Source organism: Mustela lutreola, chromosome 16 (assembly GCF_030435805.1).
Source record: "Mustela lutreola isolate mMusLut2 chromosome 16, mMusLut2.pri, whole genome shotgun sequence".
Taxonomy (NCBI): domain Eukaryota; kingdom Metazoa; phylum Chordata; class Mammalia; order Carnivora; family Mustelidae; genus Mustela; species Mustela lutreola.
The window spans coordinates 17,482,057-17,495,750 of record NC_081305.1 but is presented as its reverse complement, the minus strand read 5'-3'; the positions used below and the strand labels follow the sequence as shown (position 1 = coordinate 17,495,750).

The 13,694-nt window shown below is 53.1% G+C and overlaps 1 protein-coding gene across 2 annotated transcripts; it reads left to right on the top strand.

Annotated features, from left to right (window-relative positions):
* The first annotated feature begins 532 nt into the window (after positions 1-532).
* On the top strand, positions 533-11,580 carry PLA2G15 (phospholipase A2 group XV). 2 transcript variants are annotated; one of them, XM_059153062.1, is made up of 6 exons: positions 533-750; positions 3,446-3,602; positions 6,799-6,917; positions 7,163-7,261; positions 7,644-7,868; positions 9,654-11,580. In XM_059153062.1, the coding sequence occupies exons 1-6, from the start codon at positions 636-638 to the stop codon at positions 10,163-10,165; spliced, it is 1,227 nt and encodes a 408-aa protein (XP_059009045.1). In that variant the 5' UTR covers positions 533-635; the 3' UTR covers positions 10,166-11,580. The 2 variants fall into 2 exon arrangements, with proteins under 2 accessions (XP_059009045.1, XP_059009046.1); XM_059153063.1 differs by having other exon boundaries at positions 7,769-7,868; positions 9,654-10,031.
* The last annotated feature ends 2,114 nt before the right edge of the window (positions 11,581-13,694 follow it).

The window sequence follows — 13,694 nt, the reverse complement described above, 5'->3', positions numbered from 1 at the left end:
CGCAGGGGGACCCCTGGACCCCTTGCTTGAACCCACGTGCCATCATGGCAGGGTGTGAAGAATTGGTGTGGGGACTGCACAAAGGTCCTGGTCAACTCCCGGTCCCCTAAGACCCAATAACTTTCCGGGACTCACTTCTCCCCTTCTTCCCCTTGCTCTGACCAGAGTGTCTCAGCAGCCGCCAGCACTGGACCCTGAACCCACGCTCTGGCCGACCCGTTCCAGATCCCAGGTCAGGGACGAGCCAGGAATCGGGAATGAGGGCGCGCAGCGTGGACTTTGGGTACCCAAGGATGGGTTGGGTATCCAGCAGCGGCGAGCTGGGTCCCACTAGTCCGGGACTGAACCGAGAAGCCAGACTGAACCCCCCAATCGATCGATGCGCTCGGCGTGCGGCGCAGTCTAAGGAGCTGGCTTGGGATCCGCAGGGGCGGGGCGGCGAGCTCCGACTGGGAGGGACGTGCCTGGCGGCGAGTCCCTATTGGCAGGTATTTTGGGGGAGGCGGATTCTGATTGGTCAGGCCCTTGTGGCCGAGTGCGGGCGGCGGGGTTAAGCGCGTCGCCGCCGCCCGGGCCTAGGCGCGAGCACGGAGCGCTGAATCCGCACCTCGGACCTGTAGCGGCGGTCTCAGGCAATGGGTCTTCGCGTCTACCTCTACCATGCGACGCTGCTCCCGGGTGGCTTTCTGTTCCTCCTGCTCCTGGCGGACCCGGCGCTCCCGGTCGGACGTCCCCCTCCGGTGGTGCTGGGTGAGGCTTGGGTCCAGTCGTGGGTCCGTGTGTTTGTGTGTCTTGCAGGACGGGCCGCGGGGGCGGGGAGAGGAGCTATCTTCTCGGTCTGCATCTGCTCCTAGCACGAGGTCGGGAAGCATATGACTGTCTGTCTTGTCACCTGGATCTGTTCGTCCACCTCCCGCCATGCTGGGCGCGGGTGTGGTCAACCTCTGCTCACCTTCCCCTGTAGAATATGGGATAAGTGAGAAGGCTACGGTACAGTTGTCCTACAGTACCCCTGTCTACGTCAGTCCCAAGCGTTGCCTTGCTTTATGCCCATTTTTTTTTTTTTTAGCTGGAGAGACCGAGGTCCTTTGGCCCCACTCCTGAGCCTTGGTGGGAGCTTGGGTGTTCTCTTGGTCCCAGGGTCCTCACTGTTGGTCTGGGCATGGCTAGGAGGCTGTCTTTCTGGACCCCCAACCCCATATGTTTCAGGAGGCATTATTAAAAGGAAGCTTTTTGGGGAAAGAATGACTCTCCTAGCCGGCCACCAAGACTTCCCACCCACCCCCAAACTTATGAAATGGGTGGCCTTGGGCCTGAGGGAGGCCTAAGGGAATCTGAAGATGGCTAAAGACAGAAGTAAGGCTTGCAACAATGGCTGTGAACAGATGTGAGGAAACATGCTTGTACTCTTAATCCTGCCAGACCAGTTTAGAGTGGGCTATATTGGGATTAGATGATCTCCCCTGCCTATTCCTTCCTTGGTCCTGGGCCCTGCAACTATGCAGGAGCCTCAGTGTTTCCTTGTGGTGGTGGACATGGAAAGACTTCTGTCTTGGGGGCCTTGGATGCTTCATTCAAGTATTGAGTTGGTGGCCAGCCAGGACTCCTAAAGGCAGAGACATTCCTAAGGTATATGTTAAATACCTAATCTGCTGCAGCATGACCCCCATGCTCTTTCTTCTTCTTCTTTTTTTAAAGATTTTATTTATTTATTTGACAGACAGAGATCACAAGTAGGCAGAGAGGCAAGCAGAGAGAGAGGAGGAAGTAGGCTCCCTACCACGCAGATAGCCAGATGTGGAGCTGGATCCCAGGACCCTGGGATCATGACCTGAGCCGAAAGCAGAGCTTAATGACTATGCCACCCAGATGCCTCCAGAGTCACAGAATCCTAATCTGCCTAGCTTCTCAGAGAGTGAAGGTGTTGGCATAAATCCTGGGAAACCCCAGTGGTCAGCAGAAGAGCTGTTCCTGTGCATAGAGCAGGGACCTGACCTTGGCTATCAGAGGATCAGCCCCCAGGGGTGACCATCCAGGTGAGACCTAAATTGGTGATAGAGGAAGCAGAGACCAGAGAAGTGATACAAAAGAATTGGGCAGGAGGAGACTGTAACAAGCCATTTCTACCCCCCTCAGCCTCAGTCTCCTCATCTGTAAAGTGGGCATAGTAAGGACATTCTCTCCCAGTGTTATTTGAGGTGAAGGGTACATAGATATCTCTTGTCCTAGTTTTAAGCAAAAAGGGGCTTAAGAAATGACCACTGCTATTTTTAGAGGCCACACAGCCTGTGCAGGACAAGGGGCATTTAGGCACAGCAAATCTGTTGGCTTCCTCTTTTAGCCAATTCCTTTTTTTTTTTTTTTTTTTTTTTTTTTTTTTTTTTTTTTAAAGATTTTATTTATTTATTTGTCAGAGAGAGAGCAAGCGAGAGCGAGCACAGGCAGACAGAGTAGAAGGCAGAGTCAGAGGGAGAAGCAGGCTCCCCGCAGAGCAAGGAGCCTGATGTGGGACTCGATCCCAGGACGCTGGGATCATGACCTGAGCCGAAGGCAGCTGCTTAACCAACTGAGCCACCCAGGCGTCCCTAGCCAATTCCTTTTTGATGGAGACAATGACCAAGATCTCTGCACTGTCACGCTGAAGACTCCCCACTTCTGCATCTGTATTATTAAGGGAGGTAAAGGCAGGTGCCTCCCCTGCCTCCCCTGGTTTCGCTGAGGGCACTGTGAGATGATGTACAGGGAAGGCATGCCCTCTTCAGGGCTAGGTTCGTAGAGCCCAGAGAATGCTCAGGAGAGCCAAGAGCTGGTTGTTCACTTGGTGATCATGGATTCTAAATGAGGATGTGCTTGGAAGGTGTCAAGGGCATGGCATGTAGAAACAGGTGAGGCCTGAAAGGTCAGTGGGAACAAATATTCTGAGTAGGGCCTTAATATTGGGCAGTGAAGCTGCAGGGATGGGTTTGAGTGTCACGAGGGCCCCAGGGTTCTGTGTAGACTAGGCTCTGTGCAGCTGGTCTGTTGACCAGCTTGGGCATAGAGAAGTTATCCTTGGGCCAGGGCACACCCACCCCTACAGAGCAATGGCTGGAATGGTGTGATGTTTCAGGGTAGCCATCTCTGCCACGGGGTCCAGGTGTGCTGAGAGGCTAGGGCCCTCCAGATGGTCTGGTCCCTGAAACCTTACTGGGCTCCCAGTAGGCTGGCAGTTGCCTGTGTTCATTGCCCCCCTCCACAAGCTTGTCCTGGAATGCCTTCCCTGGATTCAGTTTTGGTTGGTTAAGTGGCCCAGGGTTTTGTCTTCTTTCCTTCTCCTTCTTTGAGTGAACAAGGCCTTCCTCTGTAGCCTGGAACAGCTGTGGGTTGAAGGCCTTTGGGTTCAAGCCTCAGGGGTCCCCAGCCTGCCAGGTCCAGGGCCTCATGCGTGCTCTGTCTCTCTCTGCAGTGCCCGGCGATTTGGGCAACCAGCTGGAGGCAAAGCTAGACAAGCCAACAGTTGTGCACTACCTCTGCTCCAAGAGGACGGACAGCTACTTCACACTCTGGCTCAACCTCGAACTGCTGCTGCCTGTCATCATTGACTGCTGGATTGACAATATCAGGTGGGGGCTGGGGCACAGATGAGGTGCTGCTCACCGACCCAGCCTGGAGAAATCTCTAGAACCTGTTTTTGTCTCAGCCCCTCTCAGCAGACCCTGACGTCACTGACCTCTTGCCCTTCTCATTTCCTCAGGCTGATTGGCACCAACTCTGCACCCTCCCAGACAGAACTTTTTCTGTTTCCTGCAGCTCTTGTCCCTACCTCTCCAGTTTATGCCGTGTAATTCACACCTTGTGTGTGAATGCCTGTTTTTTGTTTTTTGTTTTTTAAGATTTTATTTGGGCGCCTTGGGTGGCTCAGTTGGTTAAGAGTCTACCTTTGGCTCAGGTCATGATCTCAGGGTCCTGGGATCGAGCCCCACATCAGGCTCCCTGCTTAGGAAGTCTGCTTCTCTCTCTCCCTCTGCCCCTCCCCTTGCTCCTTCTCTCTCTTACTCGCTCACTGGCTCTATCAAAAAATCTCTTCACCTGACTCACAGTCTCGAGATACAGGTCCCATGCTTCACCGACTGAACCGGCCAGGTGCCCACTTACATGTAGATTCTATACTCCAGCCCCTATGTATAGTCTCAACATGGCTGTACCCTTTCCCTTGCCTCTGAGTTGGCCACTGGCCCCTCAGCTTCTTGTTCCTCCTGGAATATACCAGGTCTCTATGTCTTTGTACATATGGTTCTTTGAGCCCGGAATCTACCTCTACACCCTTTGCCTTATAAATTCCTTCCCTGGGACGCCTGGGTGGCTCAGTTGGTTGGACGACTGCCTTCGGCTCAGGTCATGATCCCGGAGTCCCGGGATCGAGTCCCGCATCAGGCTCCCAACTCCACGGGGAGTCTGCTTCTCCCTCTGACCTTCTCCTCGCTCATGCTCTCTCTCACTGTCTCTCTCTCAAATAAATAAATAAAATACTTTTAAAAAAAAAAAAAATAAATTCCTTCCCATTCACTCTTTCTTTTTTTTTTTTTTTTTAAATCAGATGACTTCGATTTCAATCTTTTTTTTTTTTTTTTTTTTTTTAAAGATTTTATTTATTTATTTGACAGGCAGAGATTACAAGTAGGCTGAGAGGCAGGCAGAGAGAGAGAAGTAGGAAGCAGGCTCCCTGCCGAGCAGAGAGCCCGATGCGGGGCTCGATCCCAGGACCCTAGGATCATGACCTGAGCCGAAGGCAGAGGCTTTAACCCACTGAGCCACCCAGGCGCCCGACTCTTTTTTTTTTTTTTAAAGATTATTTATTTATTTGACAGAGAGAGATCACAAGTAGGCAGAGAGGCAGGCAGAGAAAGAGAGAGGAGGAAGCAGGCTCCCTGCTGAGCAGAGAGCCCGATGTGGGACTTGATCCCAGGACCCTGAGATCATGACCTGAGCCGAAGGCAGCGGCTTAACCCACTGAGCCACCCCGGCGCCCACCCATTCACTCTTTAAAACCTGAGCCTGGTCCTTCTGAAAAGTTTCCCTTGCCACTCCCAGAGCTCTTAACCTTTCCTTCCTCCAGGCCACATGCCTGTTTTCTTTCATCTTTATCAGGTGCCATAACTTTGCTTCCAAGGATGTTTCCCCGCTAATAAGATGATAATGTTTTGGGAATTACTGCTTATGGAATACAGGCACTGTCCATATTACATACTTTCATTTAGTCTTACAACAATCCTCTGAGACAGGTACTGTTTTCAGATGAGGAAATCTGGAAACTCAAAAAGCGTTACAAGGTTGCCTTGGGTCACTCAACTAATAAGTGGCAGAAGCAAGATGTAAACCCAGATTGCGTGACCCTGAGCTAAGACCTAGCTCCCTGAAGGGAGAACTTGTATCTTGTTTATCTTTATAAACATAGAGCCCAGAACACAATTGGTGCTCAGTAAATGTTGGAACTGAATGGAGTTTCACAAACTAAATTTTTTTCCTGGGGACATACTGGCTCATTCTCCAGGTGTTTTGCCTTTCCCAGTTGTTTGTTTATGACACATGCTTTGTTGACTTTTTCCTCTTCTGTACATGATCAGGTTATTTCTAGGCTGTTGATCTGCAAATCTATTTTTATACCAGAGACGTGGTCTCAGATACTGCCAATGGGCGTTTTGGGCTGATACTGACAGGGGCTTATCAACCTTCTGGACATCTGACCTGTTTAGAGCTGCATTGGCTTTGTAGAAAGTTTTCTCCATTTTGCTAAGTGGCCACTGGGTTCATTGACAAGTTGCCCTAGAGAAAATGGGCTCCCAGGACCTATTATTTGGGTCAAAGTTGGTATCTTGTCAGCTTTCTGTGGCTGATCTCAGGGGATTAGAACTCAGGGCCATCAAGGATTGCAGGTCTAGCCTGTGTTTTCTTTTCTCTCTTTTTCTTTTTTTTTTTTTTTTAAGATTTTATTTATTTATTTGACAGAGGGAGACACAGTGAGAGAGGGAACACAAGCAGGGGGAGTGGGAAAGGGAGAAGCAGGCCTCTTGCAGAGCAGGGTGCCTAATGTGGGACTCGATCCCTGGACCCCGGAATCATGACCCGAGCCAAAGGCAGTCACTTAAAGACTGAGCCACCCAGACACCCCTAGCCTGTGTTTTCTTGGGCACCTTTTTCTGCTTGATAGCAGGGAGGCCAGAACAGAGTTCCTGGTCTAGCACAAAGCTTTCCTCCTGTCTCCCACCTCCCTGTCCTGTCGTTCTTGCAGGCCTTGTTTGTTTCTCCATGTAGCAGCCACAGGTGTTTAGGCCCGGAGGTGGGGCTTTCTCTGTTTGGTTCTGTTGTGTGTTACACTTACCCTCTCCTTTGCCCTGTGACGTTTTGTGGTGGGTGGGAGGAGCTGAATCCGCAGAGATGGGGCAGTGGGTGCATGCAAAGTTAGGCTGCCTGCCTTTTGGGTCAAGTGTGATGTGGATGGCAGAGCCAGGCCTCGCACTTCCCTTTCCTAGCCAAATCCAAGAGCTGCATTCTGAGGTGGATGACACCGAGAAGAAACTATCGCTTTGACAAGCATCCTTGGATCAATCTTTGGAATGGGTCTTGGTTGGGGTCCTCAGGTGGATGCGGTTCCTCTGATCTGTGCTGCATAAACTTGTTTTGTTACTTTTTGGTCTCCCCTATAACTTCCTGCCAAATGTGAGGACAGTAAGGGATATGACTCAGGATCCAGGGCAGTATTAGGACACACCAGGTTCAGTGTCACCTCTGGATCACTAGCTCAATGTCCTCCCCTGACAGGCTGGTCTACAACAGTACGTCCCGGGCCACCCAGTTCCCAGATGGTGTGGATGTACGCGTCCCTGGCTTTGGGAAGACTTTTTCACTAGAGTTCCTGGACCCCAGCAAAAGCAGTGTGGGTATGTAGCCCTTGCTCATGGCCTCCAGGAAATGGGGCTGGAAGTTCTGCTATATTCCTGGAGTGGGAGAAGTGCTCTTTGTTTGAAAGGGTAGCCTGTAAACTGTCTCTAATCTAGCCACTGAGTCTTACAGTGTTCCCTTGGGGATCTTTCTACAGTAGATGTCCCAGTCTCCTTGTTGGGCGTGGCGTGGGGGGTTAGCACTGCCTGTCCTCTCTCTAATTCCCATACATTACTGTCTACAGGTTCCTATTTCCATACCATGGTAGAAAGCCTTGTGGACTGGGGCTACACACGGGGTGAGGATGTCCGAGGAGCCCCCTATGACTGGCGCCGAGCCCCAAGTAAGTGGTTACTTTTGCTTCCTCCCTGACGTCTTGGGGGGTGGGGATGAGGAGGTCACAGTCACCATAGGCCCTGGACTGTCCCCTCCCCTGGGCCCTTTTGTGTCTAGCCTAGCAATCACAGCTGTCACCCTTAGTCAGTCTGTCCTATCCTTCCCCATTCCTCCCCCCAGGATTTCTGGGCCTCTGAGCCCTGGGGAGAGATAATGAGGTTGAGGAGGAGAAAAGGAGCTCCTAGGTTTCCTCCCATCTTGGGAAAGAAGACCATTCCCCCTTGGATTTCAGCATTTTCACCACCCACCTAGTCTTGTATCTGGCCTGAAGAACAGGTTCAGGCCCCAGGACCCTTCCTTCCTGACTACTGCCTGGCTCTGGCCTACAGATGAAAACGGGCCCTACTTCCTGGCCCTCCGGGAGATGATCGAGGAGATGCACCAGCTGTATGGGGGCCCTGTGGTGCTGGTTGCCCACAGCATGGGCAACATGTACACACTCTACTTTCTGCAGCGACAGCCACAGGCCTGGAAGAACAAGTATATTCGTGCGTTTGTGGCACTGGGTGCGCCCTGGGGGGGCGTGGCCAAGACTTGGCGTGTCCTGGCCTCAGGTAAGACCCTGCCAGACCTAGCAAGTATGGGGGGTGGGCAGGGCTGCTGATGTCAGGGATGGTGTTCTCTCTTTCCTTCAGCAATGTCCTCCCTGGCCACTTTGTGTCTCTTCTCTTGGGTGAGGATCCTTCTTTCTCCAGAGTTATATGCTTTTCCAACCATCTTTTTTTCCAAAAGAGAACCTAACACTTTCCAAAAGGGAACCCAACAATTTTGTCCTACTAGGTGATGGCCTTGGTTATCCGTGTAAATTTTTTTTTTTCCAGTGTGTCCAGGCAGTGGCACAACTGTTGGTCACACAGGCACTTGCTTGTGCCTATGTCTTCACACATACACTGTGCTCTGGCCTGGCTGGCCTAACTCAGTCTGACCCCAAGTTCTTTGGGGGAGCCTTCTCCCTTTCTTCCTTTCCACCTTTGCCCCACAGAAGGAAAGCTGGGCTACAGTTTCCTGTTTATGAGTTAGACCTCCATCTGTGGCAGTGGGGAGCCTTTGTGGGTAACGCAGGGAGGAAGCAGGTGCAGATTTCTTTGGGCTTCCTTGTCTGGCAGTGGGGAAAGCTGCCACCTCCTTCCCTAATCCTCCCCAGTTCACCTGCCTGTTTATGACTGTCACCGTGCTAGCTGTAGCCGTGGGGCTTTCCTCCCTCCCTCTGCTAGGACGGGGGTGAACCCATGGCCCCTTACTTTAGGAGCCACAAGCCGCAGCTGTGCTCAGCATGTGAGGAGCTTTCTTCCTCATATCATCAGCACTGCCTGACCTACTTGTTGGTCAACTGATAGTTGCCATCACGTGAGACCCAGTGCCTCTCCCGGTAGTGACGCTGGATTGGCTGGACGATTAATCCAGATATAGAGAGGACTCATTATAGCCACCTACTCTGTCTAGCCTGGACCTGAAAGGACAGATGGAGGCATGCCTGAGTCTGAGACAGGAGCTGTGGTGGGGCTCGGGTTCCGGCCTTTCCGAGCCTCCCTGTGAATCCCTTTAGAGCTGTGCCTCAGGTTCTGGGAAACTGTTCTGTCAGGCCTTTACAGGGGTGTGGTAGTCATGGACTAGCTAGGGGCTTCCTTTTCCTCAGGGGTCCTATAGCCAGAACCCCACAAGAGCGGAAGGCCTCTGGTCAGTCAGAAAGGTGCAGGGATGGGTGGCTGTGGGCCCTGAATAGATCACATGACCCCTGTTAACAAGTTCCAGCTCACTCCCCAGAGGCCTCACTGGCTGTGTTGCTGGCATTCCTGTGTGAGAAAGCTTCTCGTTCTGTCTGCAGCCTCCCCTCCTGCCTCGACTCCTGCTGGCCTGGTTGCCTGGGCCAGTGACAGGCAGATGAGTGGAATACGACCGGGGTGGCTGGCGGCAGGCCTGAAACTGAGCCTGGGAAAAGGGAGACATGTTCATAACTCAGCGTAAGAAAAGAAAAAGAGGAATGTGTCTCTGGGCTGCCAACATGCTGACTGACCTTCAGCAAGGTCAGTGCCCACAAGTGGTGACAAGTGCTCAGTGGAGGGTACCTTTTACACAATGAATCACCTCGTGGGTATGCGCTGCCTAAATCCCTGGTGACGAAGTGCAAAAGGAAAGAAACAAATCATGCTCACATGCTTCCCAGATAGAGCAGAAATAAGGGAAACATGGGAGTTATAATGCGGATGAGTTATAATGGAGGCACGGGATTGCTGACTGGGCCCCTCCTGGGGGGCCCCCCCATAGAGGTGCTGGCTGCACCGTGCTCCCCAGCCAGTGCGCATGCCTGAGCACAGATTGAGCGAGCCCTTTCCCTGCAGGAGACAACAATCGGATCCCAGTCATCGGGCCCCTGAAGATCCGGGAGCAGCAGCGGTCTGCCGTCTCCACCAGCTGGCTGCTGCCCTACAACTACACCTGGTCATCTGGGAAGATCTTCGTGCACACCCCCACAACCAACTACACGCTGCGGGACTATCGCCGCTTCTTCCAGGACATCGGCTTCAAAGATGGGTGGCTCATGCGGCAGGACACGGAGGGGCTGGTTGAAGCCACAGTGCCTCCTGGCGTGCCGCTGCACTGCCTCTACGGCACCGGTGTCCCCACGCCAGACTCCTTCTACTACGAGAGCTTCCCAGACCGTGATCCCAAAATCTGCTTTGGTGACGGCGATGGCACCGTGAACTTGCAGAGTGCCCTGCAGTGCCAGGCCTGGCGCGGACGCCAGGAGCAGCAAGTGTCGTTGCAGGCGCTGCCAGGCAGCGAGCACATAGAGATGCTGGCCAATGCCACCACCTTGGCCTACCTGAAACGTGTGCTCCTTGGGCCCTGATCCCCGTGCCAGGCAGGGCTGTGGGGTGGTGTGGCCATAGCTGCTTCTCTTGTCCTCCGGGGCTCTCGTGGCCCATGAGTGGCGTGGTCTGTGACTGACTGCCTAAGGTCCTCAGTCTTTGGTTGTGACACGTCTGCCACTGGGAAGTGCTGTTTCTTATCCTTCCTCTGTGGGAGGGAAGAAGGAAGAAATAGTCTGGCCTTACTTGAGGGATCCTTGCTGGAAAGAATGCTGCTGCTGATGGGATTGCTGTGACCTCAGGACTGGCTCCGCAGGGCGGATCGTCTGGCACCTGGCCCCAATCCCGAACTCAGGGGCCATTTGTTCCTCATACCCCTGTGGCCTTTTCACATTCACCCACCAGGCCCTGGTCCCTCAGTCTTCCTGTGAGGGATATTACTGAGCTGTGGTCCCTGTCCCTAAAGGTCCCAGGGATGGGCTTCTGGTCCCTACGGTGATCTTCCCACAAACTGGCCACAGGTAGGCTTGCTACTGGCTGTGAGTGGCCTATGGCCTTGTTGCTCAACAGCTTGACTGTGGCTTTCTGGAGAGCCTGGTTCCTCCTGCAGGCAGGGGCAGGTTCTGTTCTCCGTGGTTCCCAGGTCCTGGGACATTCACTCCTACCTCCCTTACCTCCAAGAGCAGCCTAGCTCAGGACTGGGCAGCAGGGGGCCCTCCATTTCTTGGGGGCTCTGTCCCTGGAGCCTTGGTCCCCTTGGTTGGGCTGTTACCCACAGTATTGATGGTTCCCTTTCCCCTGGGACTGTGGTTCAGGGATGAGAGCAGGGCTCAGTCCCATGGCCTTTTAGGTACTCATGAAGAAAACTCAAGGAAGCAGCTAAGGCCATTCAGAGCTACCCTGAGCTGCCCTCTTATTAACCCCACCACCCCATTAGCACCCTGCCCTAAGGTTTTTCTAGCACCCAGGTGGGCTGGCACAGGCCTGAGAAGAGGTAGGGCTCTTGCCCATCTTGCCTATCACCTACTCCCACCAGACAGCTCAGTGGTATTTAGTCTGCAGAGACTAGCCCAGAAACTTGAGTGGGCCCCTGAGAGAGCCAGGTGGCTTGGGGCTCCCCTGGGAGTTTTCTGTCTGGTCCAGAGGTGCTTCACGGATCTTCCTATAATAGCAGGGATGGATGGAAAGTCTGAATCTGCCTTGGGGACAGTCATCTCCAAGTGGGCAAGTGGCTATAGGCCAAGACTGGAGTCTGGCCTCTAGGATATGACCCCAGAGTCACAGTCAGGCTGGACCATGCTGCTCTCCCACCAGGTTTCTGTGGAGCTGGATTTTCTCTGTTGGGAACATACCCAACATCTCTCTCTCCTTTTATTCCTGGGTGGTGGGCTCCTCATGGAGTTCTAAGCAGGCTGTACCTTGATTCTGGCAATAAAAATATTCTGGATGCTGTAAAGGACCCTGGCTGAAGCTCTGTTCTGAGCATGAGAGGAGGGAGGTAGTGGAGTGGTGAAGGGGATAAAGAGGCAGGTAATCAGGGGCTAGACCTTTCCTGAAGCCTTGATGGGTTCTCTTAGCACCAAGGAAAGCATGGGTTCTGTGCATCTATTCGGGCTTTATCCTCCTGCTCCATCTCCTGGAGTCTGCTTCCTCTGCTGGGATTAAGAACCAGGACCTGAAATATTCCCATTGGAATGTGGCTCCTGCCTTCCCTCTGTTCCTGCTTGGCCCACAGGCCCCACGTGCTCCCGTAGAGCTGGGGGCAGTCCTGCAGGTCACCCTGGCTGAACTCTGCTTCCCAGCCTTTTTGTCCTCTCTCAACTTTAAGGTCTCAGCATCTTTTGATCTTAGAGTTCTTCTTAAGACACAACCCATCTACTTTGTTTCTTCAGATTATCTGCCCACCATCTGTCTCTCTCCCTACAGAGACTGAGGGAGGAGAAACTAGGCTGAGACTAGGACAGAGACCAAGATGGGCAGAGACCAAGACTGGGAGTCAGTGAAGATGGATAAAGAGAGAGAAGCAGAGAGCCTGATACAGGGAAACATGTATAGAGATGGGGTCCGGGACTGTCTGTGGTGCAGAACTCAGAGAGGGGTTTTAGGGCAGTGCGAGGTGGTGAGAGCCCCAGTTCCTGCCTCCTCCACAGAGCCTGGGCTTTATGCTTTAATACACTCTGGACCACTAGAGGGCGCTCTGAACCCTCACTGCGCTAGTTATTGGCCAAACCTGGAAGAAGGCTGGCCCAGAGACGGTGAGGATGCCCAGCGATACATGGGTCCAGCTGCAATTGCTGGCCTTGGTAAAAGGATAACAACACAAAAGGGTGCAAACCCTTACCTCCAGGTCCTGCCCAGCCTGAGTCCCAGCTCTGTGTTGATACCCACCCTCCCATGTCACTCCTTGTGGTGGCCTTACAGCCACCTACTCACCCCTGACCTGTTTCAGCTCCACTGCTATCGTTGGTTTCACAGCTGCAGAGAGAGGGCATGGAGCCACAGCAGGCTTTAACACCAGCCAACTGGGGTTCAAATATGACCTTTACCAGCTCCAGGCAAGTAGCCTGGGGAGTCTCCTTACCTCCCTGAGCCTCAGCTTGCTCATCTGAAGAATGGAGCTGAATAAATGTACCCTGCGGGTGGTCTTGAGGAACACGGATGGTATTGGGGAACATCTGATCAGTGCTTGCTACATAGTGGGCTTTCATGGTGGGTTGTAACCGGGTGTGAGACAGCAAAGCCAGACAGCTGGATGCTGGCAGGTCTTGTATGCGTTTGTTGCAGGGATAAGTGGACCAGTTGCCATTGAGTGACGCAAGTGAGCAGAGAGTCCTTCCTCCGCCTGGCTAGGGAGACAGAGGAACGATTCAGGGGTCAAAGGGTCAGATTCTAAAGACTCCAAATATATACATACTTTCATTCCCACTTAGGGAGGGTATTCTAAGCAGAGAGCACAAGGGGGCCATACCAGTGAGGGTTCTTCAAAGATCATTGTCTCAGGTCTTTAGGTAGGAGAATGGAAGGGTTTTTAGGCAGAGGAGATTCAAAGTCATTCCCCTCTGGGGATAGGTTAGAAGAAACAGGGTGGGAATTGGGAGGCTACTAGAGCTGGAGTGAAGAAAACCATGAGAACACGTTGCAGATCCTTGGGAGGGCCAGGCAGGAGAAGGCAGGGTCCATGGTGCTGCCCATTTCTGGCCCTGTCACTGGGTGATGGGGAGCAGGGGTTTGGGCATGGTGGGTCTGGAATTAGAGGGTGTGCAGTTGTAAACACGTGTCTGGGGGAAATGACTCCATGTCCCAGGAGAGAGTCATGGCTTGAGGTTGTGGACAGGAAGCTAAGGGGGAGGGCTCAGCAGCCCATGAGGTCAGAAGACCCTAGAAGAGCCCCAGAGCTAACAGATGAAAAGAGCCCCTAGAAGGAGAGGAGAAGGAGCGGCCAGGGGTAGAGGAAGACAGGAGGGTGCACCTCCCCCCAGAGGGTGTCAGTAGGGTCACACAAGTTGAGGACCTAAAAATGTCCTCAAACCTGAGCCCCGGGAAGGCGGGGCGGGGCGGGGAGGGGCGCGG